At 32.3% G+C, this 19,975-nt stretch overlaps 2 protein-coding genes and 1 long non-coding RNA gene across 4 annotated transcripts; 2 read left to right on the top strand and 1 right to left on the bottom strand.

Moving 5' to 3' along the window:
- Positions 1-2,460: 2,460 nt before the first annotated feature.
- On the top strand, positions 2,461-7,380 carry LOC133801219 (uncharacterized). Of its 2 annotated transcripts, XR_009876785.1 has the most exons (4): positions 2,461-2,929; positions 4,006-4,254; positions 4,674-6,716; positions 6,828-7,380. It is a non-coding gene; the product is annotated as an uncharacterized LOC133801219 (long non-coding RNA). The 2 variants fall into 2 exon arrangements; XR_009876784.1 differs by having other exon boundaries at positions 2,482-2,929; positions 4,674-7,380.
- Positions 7,381-12,563: 5,183 nt separating this feature from the next.
- On the top strand, positions 12,564-14,128 carry LOC133801218 (L-type lectin-domain containing receptor kinase VIII.2-like). The gene has a single exon (XM_062239394.1). It carries the CDS (start codon positions 12,787-12,789, stop codon positions 13,885-13,887), a length of 1,101 nt encoding a protein of 366 aa, XP_062095378.1. The 5' UTR covers positions 12,564-12,786; the 3' UTR covers positions 13,888-14,128.
- A 1,390-nt stretch (positions 14,129-15,518) lies between these two features.
- Positions 15,519-17,685, bottom strand: LOC133801216 (tubulin beta-8 chain-like). The gene is made up of 3 exons (XM_062239393.1): positions 17,174-17,685; positions 16,810-17,079; positions 15,519-16,470 (listed from the first exon to the last, which is right to left on the bottom strand). The coding sequence occupies exons 1-3, from the start codon at positions 17,565-17,567 to the stop codon at positions 15,794-15,796; spliced, it is 1,341 nt and encodes a 446-aa protein (XP_062095377.1). The 5' UTR covers positions 17,568-17,685; the 3' UTR covers positions 15,519-15,793.
- Between the last annotated feature and the right edge of the window lie 2,290 nt (positions 17,686-19,975).

Genomic DNA, 19,975 nt, shown 5'->3' with positions numbered 1-19,975 from the left:
AAACTACTAATAAAACTTTATTTTAAGTTATAAAAATATAAAAAAATAGCCTAAATTAATTCGAAAAATTAAAGAATAATTTTATTTAATGAAAATAGGAAATAATTATTTTCTTCATTATATTAACCTTTTTTAATCATTTTTTTCCTATTTTAATAGTTTTTTGGATATTGATTTTTCTTTTAACTATTTTCAATCAAAAATATTTTTTTTATTAAATAAACTATTTTTTTAATTTTAGTATTAATTTAAGTTATTTTTATATAATTTTAATGATTTTTATAACTTAAAATATATTTATATTATTATTTTGATAGTAAAAGTGTAACGTTTTAAAAACTTTGGATATTTTTTTTGGGAAATTTCAGTTTGTATGCTTGATAAAGGCTATAATTTAAAAAAAAAATGTTAGGCATATTAAATATTTCAAAATAATGCTACGTTTTGGCTTTTTACCCAAAATACCCTTATCATTTCTCCCCTCACTTTTCACTTCTCATTTCTCTCTTCTCTCTTCCCTCTCTCTCTTATTTCACTCTCTCTTACCTTACAGCACCACTAACACCACCACCACACTAAATATTGTATTTCGAACGGTTCTGGGCATGATTTTTGGGATTTTTTTTGTGATTTTTTTCATATCTGAAACTCTGAAATCTGCAGAAAATTGACATTGCTCGATGTTGGTTCGATGGTGCTTGATACCAGCTCGATGGGACTTTCAAAATCATAATTTTTCATGAAAAAATGACTTTGCTCGATGATGCTCGATGCGATTCTTGCAAGAAACATAATTTTTCACTCGGGTGTCCGTTTGGGGTGATTTTTTTTTTTTTTTTGTATTTTTTCAAGATCTACACGTTTGACATGTTCATATGCACATTTGTGAAGTATAAAAAAAATACAAAAGTGCAAACATACCTCATGTTTAAGACATCTTTTGGTATATTTTCAAGTTTTAAATTTTCCAAATGTGCATATGACCATGTCAAACGTGTAGATCTTTAAAAAATACCCAAAATAAAAAAAAATTACCCCAAACAAACACCTGAGTGAAAAATTATGTATCTTGCAAGAATCACATCGGGCACCATTGAGCCATAATCGAACCACTATCGAGCAAAGTCATTTTTTCATGAAAATCTTGATCTTGAAGGCCCCAGCGAATGGTTGCTCGATGGAGCCTTAAAAATCGAGATTGTTCATAATTTTGAAGGTCCTATCGAGCTGGTATCGAGCACCATCGAACCAACATCGAGCAATGTCGATTTTCTGCCGATTTCAGAATTTCAGATCTGAAAAAAATCACAAAAAAAATCTCAAAAATCATGCCCAGAACCGTTTGAAATACAATATTTAGTGTGGTGGTGGTGTTGGTGGTGCTGTAAGGTAAGAGAGAGTGAAATAAGAGAGAGAGGGAAGAGAGAAATGAGAAGTGAAAAGTGAAAAGTGAAGGGAGAAATGACAATGGTATTTTGGGTAAAAAGCCAAAACGTAGTATTATTTTGAAATATTTAATATGTCTAACATTTTTTTTTTAAATTATAGCCTTTATCAAGCATACAAACTGAAATTTCCATTTTTTCGCTTAAAAAAAGTTTGGGTATCTAAATGCTACATTTTAGCAACTTTAGATACTTTTTTCGTCACAAATTTTTTTTAGATATTTAAATACTACATTAGATAAACATTTGGTATTTTTAATGCAAATATCAAATAAAATTATAAAGAGTATTTGTGCATTTATTGTAAATACCACCACCAACGATCATATTTACAAAGCACACTAATGATTGTACTTGTTTTTTCATAAGTGAGTCGCATTTTGTTAAAAAAAATTACTGATTTTTATTTAAAATCTCCCTAAAATAATACTTTACATACTAATTCAACAAATATTACATGATATTCATAAACATTAAAAAAAAAGACATCAGTTTCACACAACCATAAGCATAACCACTTATTAGTACAAATATTCACATGAATCTCTAGGATAAAAAGTATAATTTATTTCACTAGTACTTTGCCAAAAATTTAAAAATTAGCAAAAAATAAAAAATAAAATTGTTGGATTAAATAATTTTTCATGCGAAAAAAAATCTAAATAAAAATAGTGGAAATTATACTCAATAAGACCTTTTTTTACACTATTTAATTATTTTTATGAGAATTTCAATTTATTAATATTTTTATGACTTTTTTTTTAGTTTTGAAATATATAGCTCTTGGATTCTCATACATAAATAAATAGTTAACTAATAAATCATAATTTTTTGTATAATTAAGTTGTCAAAAAACATAACTAGTTTTAAAACTTAATTGTTTAAAATGACATATATGACTTTTTTAAAAGTTTAATTTGAGAAAAATTAGTAATATAGTAAAGCCATATATTTATACATTAAAATTTTTAAAAACCATATTAGTTCCCTTAAGAATAAGAGTTAAAAACAAAAACCTCTTAAGAAAAGACAATAATATTCCTCGATAATAAGATTATAGTGTATAGATTCCAAGAACGTTATAACTTGTTATGAAGTTAATTCTTCTGCTATGGAGTCCTTGCCTGTTGCCAGCTGCCAGCTCCACTCTCATTCTCACTCCTTTTGCTTTCTTCCCTTCAAACCCCACCACAAAACTCACTCCCCTTTTCATCTCTGCGACTCTAGATTCTCCGAACGACACTGCCCAAGAGCTCATTGCTAGAAACGAGTACATATAGAGAGAGCAAATGGGGATCAACAGTGGAGGGAAGAAGTCAAGGAAGGAGAGGCTTCTGCAGAAACCCATGAAGAGATGATCGCTAGTATGGGCCCTCAATGGTGGGTCGTTTTGGTTTCTGGGGTTAATGATCAGGAGGATACTGACAAACTCATAGCTGGTTTGCTAGCTAGGATTTAGGAACTTTCCCAATGTGAATTTTAAGGTTCTTCAATTTTATTTTATTTTTTGTTTTCTGGGTTTGTTTTCATTATTTATGTACATTATTAACCATGAATTTTGATCTGTAGACTTGGTAATGGGGATATGGCATTCATGATTTGACTTCAGGTTACTATATGTATCATCAAATGAATTGAGCTAACTTATTGTTAGATAGATACATATCACATTAGGAAGGTATTGCATGAAATCATTGTTTTTAGTGGAAGGTCTTGACATTATCCAATATGAATAGGAACAAAGTAAGTAATGACACTACTACTAATTTTTATGATTGTGTGATTTGATGATATGTATATGATGTTTGGATATGCATTATACAAGCTTGAGTTGAGTGTCAGAGGCCAATGACTCAGAATTCAGGGATATATATGTGTGTTTTCTTATTCTTATTAGATTGATATGTTATTTTAAGTGTATACCCTGCAATCTAGGTGAAAAGAATAGTGAAAAATGTCTTCATCTTTGTCAACCAAAACCTCTGTTTACGGGGGTGTTTTCTTAAGGTGTATAATGAACAAGAGATCCATGACTTCGTAAACGAGTGTGAAGGAGTTAGAGATTTTATTGGCTCCATGGTTGGAAATACATATTTATACGTAGTTGTTCGCCTTCCCTGTTAGATTTGTTAAAGAAAAGAAAAACTTCAGCAATCTGTACTTCAGAATTTTTTTCAAGGTAACACTTTATTGATTTTTTCCATGAAAGCAAACATGGAAGTGAAATAGAGAAATAGATTTATAGGTTAACTATACAATTATAAGATTCAAAAACACTTTAGCTATGATTATGTTTAATACTTTTATAATATTGTTTTGTATGGTATAAGATTTAGTTATTTTAAACCAATTTATAACTTGATGTCGCCTAACCGTGAACTATATAACCTGAAGGAAGAGTAGGTACTTTCTTCTATAATTTATTTTCTTAAAATTTTTTGGATTTTCTCTAGCCAAGAGAGACAATGTGATTGCTGGCATTTATTTATCAAAACAATTAATACTGGTTTTGGTGCACTAGTTACATTATCTACCTTTGACTATGATTTTTTCTGCACAGGTAAACACAGACCGACAAGCCAAGGTTAGTCTCTGAGATTGATATGGAAGTAATGTTCAGAAAGACCAAAATAAACATGGACAAGAGTTTAAGGATGAGCAAAAACAAGAGATTCTTACCAAAACGTCTATCCAAAAATTCTTTTGATCCCTGGAGCTTCTTACCCCGGGTTCTACTGTTCAATTAGTAAAGGAAATTTTGCAGAATTTGAAGGATGCCTTGATAAGGTCAATAGCAAAACAAAAAAAGGTATATGATGCAAACTACATATCAAGGTATGAGGGAGGAAAAAACATACCTACTTATATAAGACTTTGTGAAATATTGAGCACCAGTTGAAATAATGAAACTGTAAATTACATAACATTTGATGCTTTTAATAAGGAACTTAAAATTATCGCAAACTAATGACATATATAAGCTTAATAATATTACCCTTTGTGCATATGCTCAAGATATGTAGATTGGCTAGCACTACTATTCCATGCAGACTTGCTTCTCTTGTTGCAGACATATTTTAGCATTTGAGAAACCAGTCTGAGAATTGAATGCTGCAGGCCGTTTTAAATGATCTTAAAAGGCTGTAATGTCTTCAAAAATAATTTCACTAAAGATCTGTGTTCTTACATGATAACTGAGATAATACGTGAAAAAATTTCTTGTTTCAGGTAACTGTGGGATTTACTATTTGGGAAAGAGAATTTACTAGACTTGGATGTCAATGAAATTGTTGCAGAGGTAACAAGATATATGTTAACTTATCAAAACCATTATTAATTGGTAAGTTTTGTCCTTGCTTTCTTAGGCTACCAGGATATTAATTGTTTTTTTTCCCTATCAAAAGGCAGTGCTTTACATATAATAGTATGTGATGTAATGAAGTACATTAACTGCATAATACGAATAAAGATTAAACTTCCGAATTATGTGTAGTTTGCGAATCAATCTCCACTCAATTCATCTACTTGATTAGATTTTCTGTCATATTGTTCCTCTCCTATTAGTTCTAAGCATGACAAGTTTTACTTTGATTATGTTTTTGTAGTGTTGAGCTTCACTTTGAAGCTTGTCAAAGACATAGTAGTTTTAACAAAGAGAATGCTTTTACCACTTTTTTCCTTTTAGGATGCAAAAGTTGTGCATGATTACTTGTAGCTGAAATTGGTCACTAGAGTGAAGAAGGGGTGATCCATCAACTTTTTTGTTTTTATTAAAAGCAGATATATTTATACTTAACCATGCTTTAATCATTAAGTTTAGTAGATAAAGGAAAAAAAGTGGTAGAAATAAGGGAAAGTCTGGATCACCTTCATTTAAGTTCTTTAGTGAAATTTGTTGGATCAAAGCATTTATCTTTTCAGGCTGATTGTGTGCTTCTCTCTCTTCTACTCCAACTTTTCTCCATATCTGAGAAGACTTTGTTAACCATTTTTTGTCATTAGAAGGTTCTTTTTTTATATTTGTGGATAACATTTACCAGTTTATAAAAATAACAATCATTATTTCAAGCTATTCTAGAGCTACAACAGGAAATACATGCACTTGCATATATAAATATATATATATATATATATATTTAGTTCATAACAGGAAATACATTTATATATGTATATGAAATGTGTTAGTTCATGTTGGTAAAAAGAAAGCAAGGGAAAATTTATGTAAAGGTATTAGATTAGTGCATGTTCGTTGTGACTGAACAGTTGTAAAAAGCATAGACCAGTAAGCAAAATTCATAAATGCACCTGCCATAGGCTAGGTGGTAGATACTAGATAGTGGACAAAGATTTTAGTTCTTTCATTCATTTTAATTCAGATCTTTTATCAAAGATGGGTTTGGAGCATCTCGAGCGTCAAATTAGTGATACATTGCTAAAATATAGGCTCACTTTACCAAAAAAATTACTTCAGTGGTGTGCCACATTTGGCACATGCTAAGCCAAATTTGGCACACAATATAGCATAAAGCATATTATGCATCACCATAAATGCTACATTTTTTTATTTACTTTTATAACATTTTTATTATTTTAGTATTATTTTTAATAATCACCATTAAATGTTAGACTTTTTACCTTATTATTTTATTATTATCTCTAACTACCAACAATAAAATAAAGAAAAATTATTACTTTTTGTATATTTTCAATAAATATCAAATTAATGAAAAATTGTTTTTTGCATGGTGCTAAAAATTATTCCAAATATACCACATATTGATTTTTTTGTACCAAATATAGTACAATATTTACATCTCCCATTGGAGATGGTCTAATGGAGTAATTTCCACAAAGAGAATTCTTAGGAGCTGTTGTGAAACTAGTTTTTTCCTTACTTGGAATCATCTTTGGAGTTGGACCATAAAGCCAATGAAAATGATGTTAATCATTGATGGCAATTAGCACAACTAACTAATAGAGTGCCCATTCTCACTTCCTATAATAATAGGATGTGAGTCCAGCAAGTGGGACCTATAGTTTTGTGAATATGTGATTGTGAAGTTATTATCATCACGGGTGAAGAAAGAAATTGCTCCATCATGAAATTTTATTAGTAGTCACAAGAGTTCCAAGGAAATGTCTTGTGCCCTCACCTTATGCACCTAATTTACTATGTTTATTAATTTGCTTCATGATTGCTTAGCTATCTTCTTGGAAAATTTCATGTGTAGTGCTTTACCACCATTGAACTCTCTCAAGGTCATATGAAAGGTTGAGTTTTGCTTCTCTCTCTCTCTCTCTTTGAGAAATTTTGTTATTTTCATGCTTGTTTATAGACCCTAGAGATAAAGTTTAACTGATTAATTAATTGCCCATTTGCAGAAAAACCAATTAGATAGTAGATATTTGATCAAAACACCAAGCAAGCGTGCACCACACAAGCCAAAGCCACAAAGGTTTGCTTGCTCTTTGACTAATGAGGTTAATGGCAGAGAGAATCTTTGTAATCTTTTTAAGCATAGCCGACCAAAGTCTTTGAAAACTTCAATAGTTTATAACATAGTTATTTATTTCATGTTATTCTTTTTAGAGAGCTACCCAGTGACCCTTATGGTTCTTTAGGACACACACACAAACACAGGTGTCTAAGCCCATTCAATTTTTCTCTCTTCCTTTATTTGTTTTAAATAAAATAAATGGGTGGCAAAGCAATAGCATTGCATGTCTCTCTCTCATTCTCACTCTCCTCTCACTCTCACCCTATGGTGGTCCTAATATGATCCCCTTGAAGAAGCTTTTAAGGCACACCAATTTAATGTGCCAGCAATTTCAATAAAGTTTGTCTCATAAAAATATCATCTTGAACAATAAATGAAAGGAAAAATAAAAGAGGAAATCATTTTTTATTTCTTGTTTCACATGATGGCACTCTCTATTTGGGGGATGGATAATCTTGATTCCATTTTTTTTTTATATTATATTCAAAGCTAGAGAAATAACAAAACCTGTGTGCATACAACACATATACATATATATATAGTAGCATTTCTTTCTTTTAGATTACTGAGCAGGTAAACTTCTATGCCATGAGCCATAGATTTCTTTGTATTAAATATTTAACTATGAGCACATGAAAAAAAGTAATAATAATAAAATAACCCTTCAATGGATGGGTCAATTATTATTTTAAAAGTACCATACAATGAGAAACTGCTTGTTTCTTCTTCTTCTTATTCTTTAATTTTGAAAAGAAGAAGAAATAAAATTGTTTGGTTATAGCAGTATCTTTGTGATGCAAAACAGAAAAAACAAAGAAAAGGGCTAAAAATACCATAGTCCACTTTTGAACATATGTTGTTAAAATCTTAGAAGCTTGTGGCCAGCCAGCATTTGAATTTTGTCTTATGTAATAACATTTAAATGATGGTATTGGAGAACAGATAAGTATGGAATCTTGATAAGAAGCAAAAGGCCAACAATAAACAGAAACTAACTCTTTTCTCATCTTCTTTTTTTTGCCATTTCTTTATTTTTCTTCTTCTTTTTCTTTATTTTCCCCCCATTATCAGTCACCACTAGTTCACAAATTTAATGCCTTTTGGGGTCCATATGCATATCCATTAGAGGCAGGTAGATAAACTACCAATAGGGTAACAACCCAAAAGGGTCCCATTCTTCTTCCCACATCCTAGATTTTAGCTTTGTATATCACCAATCATAGCTTTTATGGAGTTAATGCTCTTTCTTTTCTTCTTTTCTTCTTTTAGTTTATTTTTCTTTTCTTTACTTTTTTCACCAAAATGCTAAGTTTTTAGTGTTGAGTTTTCATAATACTAAACTACTGTGTCATATTATGGATTCACCCATGATGCTCCTTAACATAATATTGTGATAACATATAATTGCTTAGTAGTACTAGTAATGTTCCTTTTTTAGACAAATAATTCCTATGGTAAAAAATTAGTGGTCATTAAATAAAAAATGATATATAGTTGGTTATTAATTGTCAACTATTCAATTATAATAATTAGTGTCAATATGGTAAATAAAAAAAAGTAGCATTTATTGATGTGTCAAATTTGACTCATGTTATATTTTATAAGGCTAAGCATTGGTCGATTTAGACGGTTTTTTTCTATTCTAAAATTCAGATTTCGGTTTTCGGTTTAGATTGGTGTGATTCAAAAACTGACCGACCTATTTACAACACCAAAAAAACGACTGATTTAGAATGCGGTTTGGTCGGTTAAAACCCCCAAACGGAACTTGATTTTTTTATTTATTTGTTAAATATTTTTTTATAAAATTTAAGTTTAAAAAAACATTGATTATTGGAATCCATTTTTGAGCTTTTTTTTAATATGAAAATGATTCATTTAATTTGTTAAATGAAGATTTTAACTTTAAGATTTGAAAACCTAAACACATGGTTACAAAGTTACATCCACAAATTTAGAACCTAAGTGTATTCGGTCGGTTTCGATTTGTACAGTCGGTTTGCGACCAACTTATAAACCAATTGACTTAATGTTGGTTTTTGCCAAGGCGGTTTCAACGGTTTTCGATTTCATCGGTTTCGATTTTTTCAATGTTCGGGCAATCGGTTTGAACGGTTTATTCAGTTTTTTGGATTTTTTGTACAACCCTTATATTTTGTTCCAAATTTGACACAACTTTTAGCATATGTCAAATTTAACACTTTTTGAAACACCATTAGAGTTATATTTTTTTTGTTGTAAGATTTGCTAAATATAACATTGCACGAGCTTTTTAGCACTCCATTGGAAATGCTCTAATATACTTTATTTTAGACAAATAATTCCTAGCATAAGATTATAGGAGTAAACTTTTAATAAAAATAGCTATAAAGTTGTCTTAATTAATAACTTTTGAGTAAGTTAATCCAGCCATTCTCTTCATTTCAGCTAAATACACATACTTTAGTAAATAAAATTAAAGTTTAAATAATTAATGAAGTTGTCTCTTTTTATGTGAAATTAGATAAATAAAATGAAAAGAATTAGTCAAAGAGATAGTCTCTTTATATGTAAGAAATAGTTAGAGATTCTTTAAGTAGTGTTTAGCATAGTAAGTAATACAAGTTTGGGATTGAGTAAATTAAAATACATGTTATGTCAGGTCTAATAATAAATTTGCTTTGTAGTACTAGTATAGTTTTTTTAATATTTTTTTCAGGGTTAAGAATTTATGATGATCAATATTTATAGGTAAAGCTCATTGAATGCAAGAGCAGGGCCTGGCCTCCTCCTATATTAGATTTTCAAAGTGTTGAATGCAATAAATAATACCAACTCTTGCTTTGTATTAAATGCTCTTTCATTGTTCAGAATCAGCAGCACATGTTCATTGCTCTTTACTCAAGGCATACACATGCACATGAGGGCATTCAATCTCAATCCAAAATGTCATTTGTGAAGTGAACACATTACAGAGATTTTCCTTCTCTTTTTTTTTTAATATTTATTTCTCTTAGAAAATCGAGTCCATATTGAAGGAGAAGACTCCTAAAATTCTCTTTTTTTTGGTGGAAAGAGAAATCTCCACCCACAACAATATAATAAGCATCCCACTAAAATTAAAATTAAAAGAAGATAAAGTTTAATTACTAAATTATTAGGACACATGACTTAATAGTAAACTTGCAAGAATATTTACACATGAGTCTATCTATCTAATTTCAGTCAAAATTGATAAGCAAATCTTATTTATGGTCTTTGCTATAAACTCTTTTATAAGTACAAGAAAAGTTATAGTCCCAACCAAGCCATAAGTCTCTTAATATTAGGTTTTGAAGCTCAGAAGTAAGTTTATGTTCCAACCCTCTATTTTTGTAGAAATATGATCTTGACCGTTGATCCAAAGTATACAATTATATGAATGACTAAAATTGTAGTCTACAATCTTGATGAATAGTCACTATTATAATATACCAATAAAGTACAAAAATCATAACATATTGTAGAATTATCCTATACCCAAAAATTATAGAACCATTAAACCATTTGGCTTTCAAATTTGGTGATAACCTTTTAATTGTTGTCCATTAACTTAACACTTTCTTTACTTCTAGACTTTAAGGCTTGGCGTTAACTTCTTGTTCTTGAAAGAGATGAGAATGGCATTAGGTAATAAATAATGAACAAATTACATCCAAAATTATTACTCATTAATTTTAACTTGTAATGCTTTTTATTGAACGAAATTATTTTAAACATTAATGCTAGAAACAATATTTTTTTTATAAATACTCAAAACATTAACACACTAATGTAGTCTCACCTTAAAACAAATTAATTGTTTAAAAATATAACACGAGTGTGTATCTAATACCAATTGCTTGGCAAATAATTTATGCATTTACCACCTACCTTAGTGGTAGCTTGGAATCGATTTTGTTGTGTTTAAGATTGATAAAATAAAAATTACTCTATATTCTTATACTATAAGCATGCCTGTGAAAACGATTCTATTTTTCTTGGCTTAGTAGACAAGATGCACAACACTCTCTGTTTGGTTTATGTCAAACAGTTGTTATTACAACCCTAGATGTACAATGGTCCCCCAAACAAGATCCTTTTGTTTTCTCAGTTATCTCTATCACCCTCATCCCCATCCCAAAACCCAACTTCACATACATAACATCACACAACATAATAACCCTTTTTCCCTAACAAAATAATTTTTCAAAAGAAAAAATAAAGTGAAAAGTGGAAGTACACTACACAACATAGTGGGAATCACACATAAAAAAAGATTAAAATAACTTCATCACAATCCTTACCTGTTTTGGACAGCTGTCCTAATTGAACCAAAAAGTGATTGGGGTGTATGATGCAATATTGGCTACTCTACTCACTATATCATTGCTCTTAATTTTTAAGGCTTTTTTCTTTTCTTTTTGGTTTGGATGGACAACTGTAACTCTTCATTAATGAAAACTTTTCCTTTTGTGAAAACCCACTTGAGCTTTTGCTTATTTATGATTTCTCCCCTCAATAAAAAATACTTTATTAAATTGCAATACCAAGACTTTCCTCTTTCTACTCTTCAACTCTATGCAAAGCAAAAAGCTCTTATATATAATGTATTAAATTTCTCCTTTTTCAGAGGCTTTTACATGTTTCACATGATAATACCATCAATTCCTCGACAAAGAGCTAATAATAAGAAGCACAAAGGCATTGGTCTCCATACCTAAGTTTAGTGTGTGTGACCATACCTATGTTTTTCTACTTCTTTATTCATTATTCTCTTGTAAATGTTGTCCATGCTTCATTTCTAGTTTCATGTGTTTATAATCATTATGAATGATAAACAAAAACAAAAACAAAAAATTGGAGCTAAGGCATTCATTGATAAATAACACTTGAGAACTAAACCTTACGGGTGATCTATATATTCTCATAATGAGTGTTCTTCTCTTCTCAACTCTATGTCATCGGTTAGACTTGTGCTAAACAAAATTTGCCAAGTTTGCAAAAATTCAAAGTTATTGAGGTTTGAAATATGAGAATTGCCAAGGGATATCACTGGTGTCCAACACACAAGAAATTGACATATCGTTATTGGTGCAATCCAATATTAGATTTCACACATTTGAATTTATTAAGTATTATGAGGTATCGCTAACCAAACATAAAAAGCACTTAAATAACACAAGTTAAGATTCCAAATAGCAACACTATTGAATATACACATACTTATTTTTTTGTCTTTTACTTCTCATTCTATTTTACATTCTAAGTCCTTGAATACCTTAACATATTTTTATATATAAAAAAATACCAAGTGCATCTTACTTTTCAATCTATTTGACAATCTCTCATATAATTGTTTGATGTATATTTATATGAATGGAGTAAGTGAGAAGTTAAATATACTTACAATTTGTGAAAATGCTTTAATACAACTCAAAATTTTGGGGAAACTTCCCCATATGAAGGGTAGGTAAAAGACAACGAAAACGTTTGGTAACTAGCAAGAGAGTGTTGATGAATCTCTAAAGGTTTGGGGTAAAGATGAGAATATGAGAAAGTAAAGGGTACAATAGCAAAAAAAGCTTTATTATATTCCTACTCAGAAACCACTGGGAGAAAGTGAATAGAGAGTTTTGCAGAACCGAGTAGACGTATTAAATTTTCACAACCTCCCAAGCCAACCCCCCAAATATTCTTTACTTTCTTCCAATGCTTTCTCTCTGGTCTCAACTCAAACCCTAGAAAAATATTACCTTTAGATGCAAATGAGGTTCCTTCACAAGTTTTAGAGACAACCCTGTTCTCCAAAGATCCCAGATTTAGCTCCAACCCCATTCCCAGCCATGGCTTCATTATCCATTTCTTGGCATTTTACTTCTTTGTCACTCCTCATTCTCTTCTTTAGAGCCTCAGCTGTTGACTCAAATTCTTCATTTTCTTTCCCACAGTTTGGTAAAGATCCTAAATTTTCCTCCAAATTATCTCTCTATGGTGATGCAAAGGTCGTTCACGGTGATAATGATGATGTTGCTGTTCAAATCACTGGTAGAGTGAGTTCAAGTGCTGGCCGAGTCCTTTACAAGAAACCCATCAAGCTTGTTGAAGAAGGTAAGCCTCAGAAATTGGTGTCCTTTTCGACTTACTTCTCTTTTGCACTTTCCCCTGGAACTGGGAATGGTTTGGCCTTTGTTATGCTTCCAACTAGTTTTAGTGTGAAAACTTTCTATAATAGCTCATATGGGCTTCCAATGGGATTTGTTGAAAAGGGTAAATCTAAGATTGTTGTTGTCAAGTTTAGTACCTTAAAGGATGCTAAGAATGATGATTTGGTGAAACTTCATGCTGGAATTGATGTGGGTAGTTTTGTGTCAACAAAAGTAAGAAATTCTTCAACCATTGATTTGACCCTACACAATGGGAACAAGTCTTATGCGTGGATTGACTATGAAGCTGGTTCCAAAAGATTAGAAGTTAGATTGAGTCAATTTGGTGATGCTAAAGCTAAACCAACAGACCCTTTGTTCTGGTACCCAATTGACTTGTCAAGAATGTGGGAGAATGAGGAAGCTTTGGTGGGTTTCAGCTCTGATAATAAGAACTCATCTCAATCATGTTATGTCTATTCTTGGAGATTTGAACAAAGACATGTTCCCCAATGGATGCATTCTGAACCATTGGATCCCAAGGCCATAGCTGTGAATTCTAGGCCTATGAATGTTGAGAAGAGCAAAGATTGCAGAACTAAAATTCTTTCATCCATGACTTTGGGGGCTGCTTGTGGAGCATTAGCAACCTTCGCAGTATTGTATTTGTGGACCATGTTTGGGAAGAAACGTCCTGTGGTGCCAGAAGAGTTGGCTGTGAAGTCACAGCCTGTGGATTTCGAGTACAAGAAAGTCAAAGTAGTAGTTGTAGATAACACCATCAAAGATGGTAACCAGTAGAGATGAATGTGTTTGATAATGAAGAAGAAGATCTATTGTATGCTTTTGTGTTGTAAATCAGTCCTTTTTTTGTCTCTTTTCTTTTTGGGGTACTTCTGGTTTTGTTGTGTTATTATTAACTTGTGATATGGCATTTAAATTTGTCAAAATGTTAGCATTAGATTTTGTTACATATTATGCATTATATGGAAGCACTTGGATTCAACTCAGGAAAATGAAATATTGTAGTACTTAATCCTCTCTCTCTTGATTTGAAAATACTTGTGTTGTTGTGTTGAATGTTTATCAATGACAAGTACTTACAAACCAACCAAATTCCTCCTCATTTAAACTCACTTTTATATAAGGTCAAAAATCATATTTGCAGTGCAGGGTATGGTATGGTAAAAATGAAATAGGACTGGAGGACATCACATGTTACTGACATTTAACCTTACAAATCTTATTCTTAAGGTTGGTATGTATTGTACTTGGATTGGAGGCCAAGCCACCAAGTCAAGCCAGTCTTGGTTCTTGGCTTACCTTTTGCGTACTCAAAGTGGCAACTTGCAAGCAAGTGTCATATCATCAGAAAAATTGGGCATTTAAATAAGCACAAGTACTGAATAGTGAATTTTGTTATCCATCTATACATTTTGAACAACCCCATATGGCACCGCTGTTCCAACTCCAACTGCATTTTATTGTCATAGCTCAAAACAAAAGTTAAAGATCGATTGGGGAAGTAATTTTGTAATTGTAGTTACCGTACTTTCTTCTGGTCTGAAATTGTTCTTTCTTGTTATGCTTTTTTTAAAACCAATATATTTTAAGATAACTGAGATTATTATTATTAAAACCTTTAACCCAATATTCTTTAACACTATATAGCAAGCAAGGAAAGAACAAATCCATTAAATATCAATTATACATCTAAACATAATAAATATATATATTTTAACAGTAAATTTAACAAAAGAGCTAATTATACAAACTAAGAGAGCTATTTACAAACAGCCATACAGTTTAAAACGGCCACACTTAAAAGGAAATTAATCTTGTAGCTAAAAATAGTAGAGTATATCCTTAATAAACTCTTCATCTCTAACACTTGCTAGATTAGAAATATATAGTTGATACAAAGAGCTTAGAAATCTTAATACTTGCTAGATTTTAAATATATACTAGTTGATGATACAAGGAATTTAGAAATCTTAATACTCACTATATATATACAATTGAATTATTCTTATAACTAAATATATATAGTTGATACAATAAGATTTTAATATAGCCGATTTTTTTTCTTTTTTTTTTTTTTTTGAAAAGGGGACAATGTTGATATAGCTGATTTTTTTTCTTTTTTTTTTTTGAAAAGGGGACATAGCTGATACTTGATACAAGAAAAATAGAAAATAAGCCAACTAAAATTATGTTACTGTTTCACTGAATATTTACAGTTAACCATACAAATGAAAAACAACGAGTTTCTGCCCTGGTTTGAAAAAATGGTCAAATTCAAATGGAGGAGATAAATTGTACGACAATTGACGGATTTCAGTGTTGATTCGTTGGTCATTTCAAAACAATGGAGGATTTCACCAAAGAAAGCAAGCTTTGGTCATATAGTAGTAGAATAGTAGTATTCTCAGTGAAACAAAAACCATTATATGAACAAAATATTAATAAAGCGTAAACACAAACATATCTCAAAAGATTTCATATGTCTGCTTAAAACCATAAGAAAAACAACACTAAATCAACAGAAACAAATTTCAGACGGATTAATATGTCCCTACTACAAAGCAGCCGAAAACCACCATTGCCAGAGACCGACAACCAGTGGTGGTTAGCGGTATAGTAATCTTAACCATCCATACTCTCATTTGCCTAAATCAACCCACGCATATATGCTGTTTTGTTTTCCTCACATCTCTTGGGGTTCCTCCTCTTCCTCATCATAGTAATCATCCTCCTCAGCTGTGGCATCCTGGTACTGCTGGTACTCAGACACCAGATCGTTCATGTTGCTCTCGGCTTCAGTGAATTCCATCTCGTCCATGCCCTCACCCGTGTACCAATGCAAGAAAGCCTTTCTCCTGAACATAGCTGTGAACTGCTCGCTCACACGACGGAACATCTCCTGGATTGATGTCGAGTTTCCAATGAATGTGGAGGCCATCTTCAGGCCGGTTGGTGGGATGTCACACACCGTGGACTTGACATTGTTGGGAATCCATTCCACAAAGTAGGATGAGTTCTTGTTCTGGACGTTGATCATCTGCTCGTCAACCTCCTTGGTGCTCATCTTGCCTCTGAACATGGCAGAGGCTGTGAGGTAGCGTCCATGGCGGGGATCTGCTGCGCACATCATGTTCTTTGCATCCCACATTTGCTGAGTAAGCTCGGGAACAGTCAGGGCTCTGTACTGCTGTGAACCACGGGAGGTGAGAGGAGCGAAACCCACCATGAAAAAGTGGAGACGAGGGAAGGGAATGAGGTTGACGGCAAGCTTTCGGAGATCGGAGTTGAGCTGTCCAGGGAATCTCAAACAGCATGTGACTCCGGACATTGTTGCGGAGATCAAATGGTTCAAATCACCAACTGTTCAATAAAAAATTAGCCAGATTCAAACATCAAAATCAACCCAATAATTTCAAAAGTGTAGAGTAGATCTGTACGAGTGGAGGTCATGTATCACAAAACAAAAACCCACAAAAATAATCATCTCACTCACGACTTGCAATAGAACAAAAAACAAACAAATGAGTACAATTTTCAAGTCGATGTTGTTAGATCTGTGAAAAGGAAGTGAAAATACCCCTGTTTTGACTAGATCCGTATGAAATACATGCAAGTAAAGACAGAGAATAGAAATACAACATCGATTTCGAATATATAACTAGATCTGTTTCGAATATAGCAGACAGAGAAGAAACTTACAGCTAGGAGTGGTTAGTTTCAGGGTACGGAAGCAAATGTCGTAAAGAGCCTCGTTGTCAAGAACCATGCACTCGTCTGCATTTTCAACAAGCTGATGAACAGACAAGGTAGCATTGTAAGGCTCCACAACTGTGTCTGAAACCTTCGGTGAAGGGAAAACAGAGAACGTAAGCATCATCCGGTCAGGGTATTCCTCTCTGATCTTCGAAATCAAAAGGGTACCCATTCCAGATCCAGTTCCTCCTCCGAGCGAATGACAGACCTGGAAACCTAAAATTCAGAAAACAAACCACATTAGCAACCAAACACAAAACAAACCAAAACGAAAAACGAAAAAAATCAACAGAAACATTTCAACAATCACCTTGTAAACAATCGCAGTTCTCGGCCTCTTTACGGACGACATCGAGAACGGAATCGATCAACTCAGCACCCTCAGTGTAATGACCTTTGGCCCAGTTGTTTCCAGCACCAGATTGACCGAAAACAAAGTTGTCAGGTCTAAAGATCTGGCCGTAAGGTCCAGATCTGATACTGTCCATGGTTCCAGGCTCAAGATCCATGAGAACAGCTCTGGGAACAAATCTACCGCAACTGGCTTCGTTATAGTAGACATTGATCCTCTCAAGCTGAAGATCCGAGTCTCCCTGGTACTTTCCGGTGGAATCAATGCCGTGCTCGGCGCAAACAACCTCCCAGAACTTAGCTCCGATCTGGTTACCGCATTGGCCTCCCTGGATGTGAAGAATTTCCCTCATTTTGGATTACAACAAAAACCAGAGAGCAGCGAGACAAAGAATTTAGAGAGAGAAAGAGAGGAGATGGAAATTAGGGTTAGAGTGGGGACGAAGGGCTTCTTTTTTTTTATATATAGAAAAAGTGATTCAAACGGCTCAATTTATTTTCTTTTTATTTCTATTTATTTTTTTCCAGGGAGAGTGGGATTTGAGACTGTGATTCATTTTTAAATCATTAAAATTTGAAAAAAAATAGTGAAGATGAGTTGTGATTTTCAAAACTGATGAGAGAGAGGGAATCAACGGTCAGATTTAGCTGGATCTACGGTGGTTGTGTCTCAGTTTTTGAAATTCAAATTGTTATCTTATTTTTTACTTTTTTTTTTATTTTTTTAAATTTTGGTGAAGCCAGCTGTACTAACCACCAATAATTCCAAAATAGGAGCCCAAGTGGCCCCGCTGTTTTTTACAGCGAAAAAAAAGTATGCGTAAAAAAGAAAAGGACATGTACAGCCTCGAAACTCTTACATTACCGTTCTGGCAGAAGAAGGGTAATTTGGTCTTTCCATATTTTTTTATTCATTTTATTGTTTTGTTGGCCTAAAATAGCGCCTCTCACATTTTATTAAATTTTTTTACTTTAAATATCACTTATTAGTTATTAACGAGCGTTTTCTTTTATTTAAACATCACAACAAAATCAATCATACCTTTTTTTTTTTTTTGACAAAAACAAAAATCAATCATACATTTATACTATCTTAGGTTCTTTAATCTTGACTAAATTTATCATATGTAATGATTCCCAAAATTATATGTATCTTAAAAAAGTTAGGTTATTATCATAATATATTAGGTAATTTTAACTTTTTTTTTAACATGACTTAATTTTTTTTAACATGAAATATGTGTATTTTTATTTAATATGATTTAAATAAGAATATTTAGATTTTCTCAAGTTTTATTATAATAAAATTATCTTTAGTCTCTTTCAACAATCAAGTTATAGAATATTTTTTATATAAAAGTTAAGCATTTCTTTTCCGACTAGTCGCCCTAGCTTTTCTCTCAGCAGCTAGGCCAAATGTGTGTGATTTCCTCCTCTCGGCTGGAGCTCCGCCTTTGGTTCGAACTTGCTATGGCCAAGTGGATGGTTGATGGTTGTGGGGGGCAAATAGATCTTGGTGGGTTCTAGGTTTTGGTGAGATCCGATGGAGTACTTCTCTTCTCTGGTGGCCTGAGGTCGGTGTAGTGGTTCAGATCTGTTATGGGTCTGGTGGTTTGATGGAAGGGGAGTTATCTTTAGTAATGGTGGGAGAAGGAGGATCAAAGTTAAGGCCTACTTCTATGTTTGGATCTATTATGTTTTGTTTTTCTGTTTTTATTTGATTCGTGTGTTTTGATTTTGTCATTCTACCATCAAGAATCTTATTGATGGGATTCGTGGCTTCCATGACGGTTCTTTCATGTTCGAGGTCGAGTTATATCTGGATCATAATGAATAGGGTATTGGTTCTTCGGTTCGTGACGGTTCGTTGTTCTTTATCAATATGCATAGATCTAGTAGATCGTTGTTTATTTTCCAATAATGAAACATTTAATCTTATGATAGATTTTGGGTGTTATTTCATTACTGGATTTGATAAGTCATTTTGCTATTTGAGAAGAAATATTTGTTTCTTCACACTCGTTTGGATGCTCAATTGCTAGTGCTTATTGGACTTAGTTGAAGTTTTTGTATGAATTTTCTTTCCTTTGAAAATTGCAATTGATTGTTATTGATATTACTCGGTATAAGCTTGTAATGGGTTTTGTCATATTGATTTTATTAATAAAGATTACATGTTTTCTTTAAAACAAAATGTTATAATTTTTTAAAAAAAATCATAAATCCTATTTATAATATTTAAGTGTACAAATAGTGTAAACCTTACAACAAGTTGTCACTATTAAACTTTTAAAAAGACTAAACCTTCTCGTCCGCTTTCTCTTTCTCCTCCATGCCTCTACACTCTATTCTCATCATTGCCCCGAGCTCCATCACTGCACCTTATCGCCTTTGTGTTGCTTAAGTTTGGCAAAGTGGTAGAGTGCTTTAGATTTATGTTTCTTGCATTGTTTTTTGTTGGTGTTATGCAATTTGGGTCATAGGATGACAGAAGGGTTGATGGTGGTTGTAACACCCTGGTTACCCTAAAACAATTACGGTGAACTTTGAACCGTGAATTTAACTTGCTACTCGAGTTCTTTGGTTAAAAACGTGCTTCTAGGTGTTATTAACAGGTTAAGGTGGAAAACCAATCAAAATGAAAGAATATATTTTATTTAAAATATAAAACTATTCATGGGCCCAGCAAAAACATTTACAAGTTATTTACAACTCAAAATGGTCATTACAGTTTAAATTTACAACTCGCCGACCTAAGCAG

The sequence above is a fragment of the Humulus lupulus genome, chromosome 9, assembly GCF_963169125.1.
Source record: "Humulus lupulus chromosome 9, drHumLupu1.1, whole genome shotgun sequence".
Lineage (NCBI taxonomy): Eukaryota > Viridiplantae > Streptophyta > Magnoliopsida > Rosales > Cannabaceae > Humulus > Humulus lupulus.
The sequence above is the reverse complement of the archived record's forward strand: the minus strand, read 5'-3'. Positions and strand labels throughout refer to the sequence as shown.

Coding starts and splice junctions, on each gene's coding strand:
- LOC133801218 (XM_062239394.1), top strand. CDS start 12,787: ATGGCTTCATTATCCATTTCTTGGCATTTTACTTCTTTGTCACTCCTC.
- LOC133801216 (XM_062239393.1), bottom strand. CDS start 17,567: ATGAGGGAAATTCTTCACATCCAGGGAGGCCAATGCGGTAACCAGATC. Junction 17,080..17,173: donor GAACTGCGATTGTTTACAAG/GTGATTGTTGAA, acceptor TCTGAATTTTAG/GTTTCCAGGTCTGTCATTCG. Junction 16,471..16,809: donor GAAACTAACCACTCCTAGCT/GTAAGTTTCTTC, acceptor TTTATTGAACAG/TTGGTGATTTGAACCATTTG.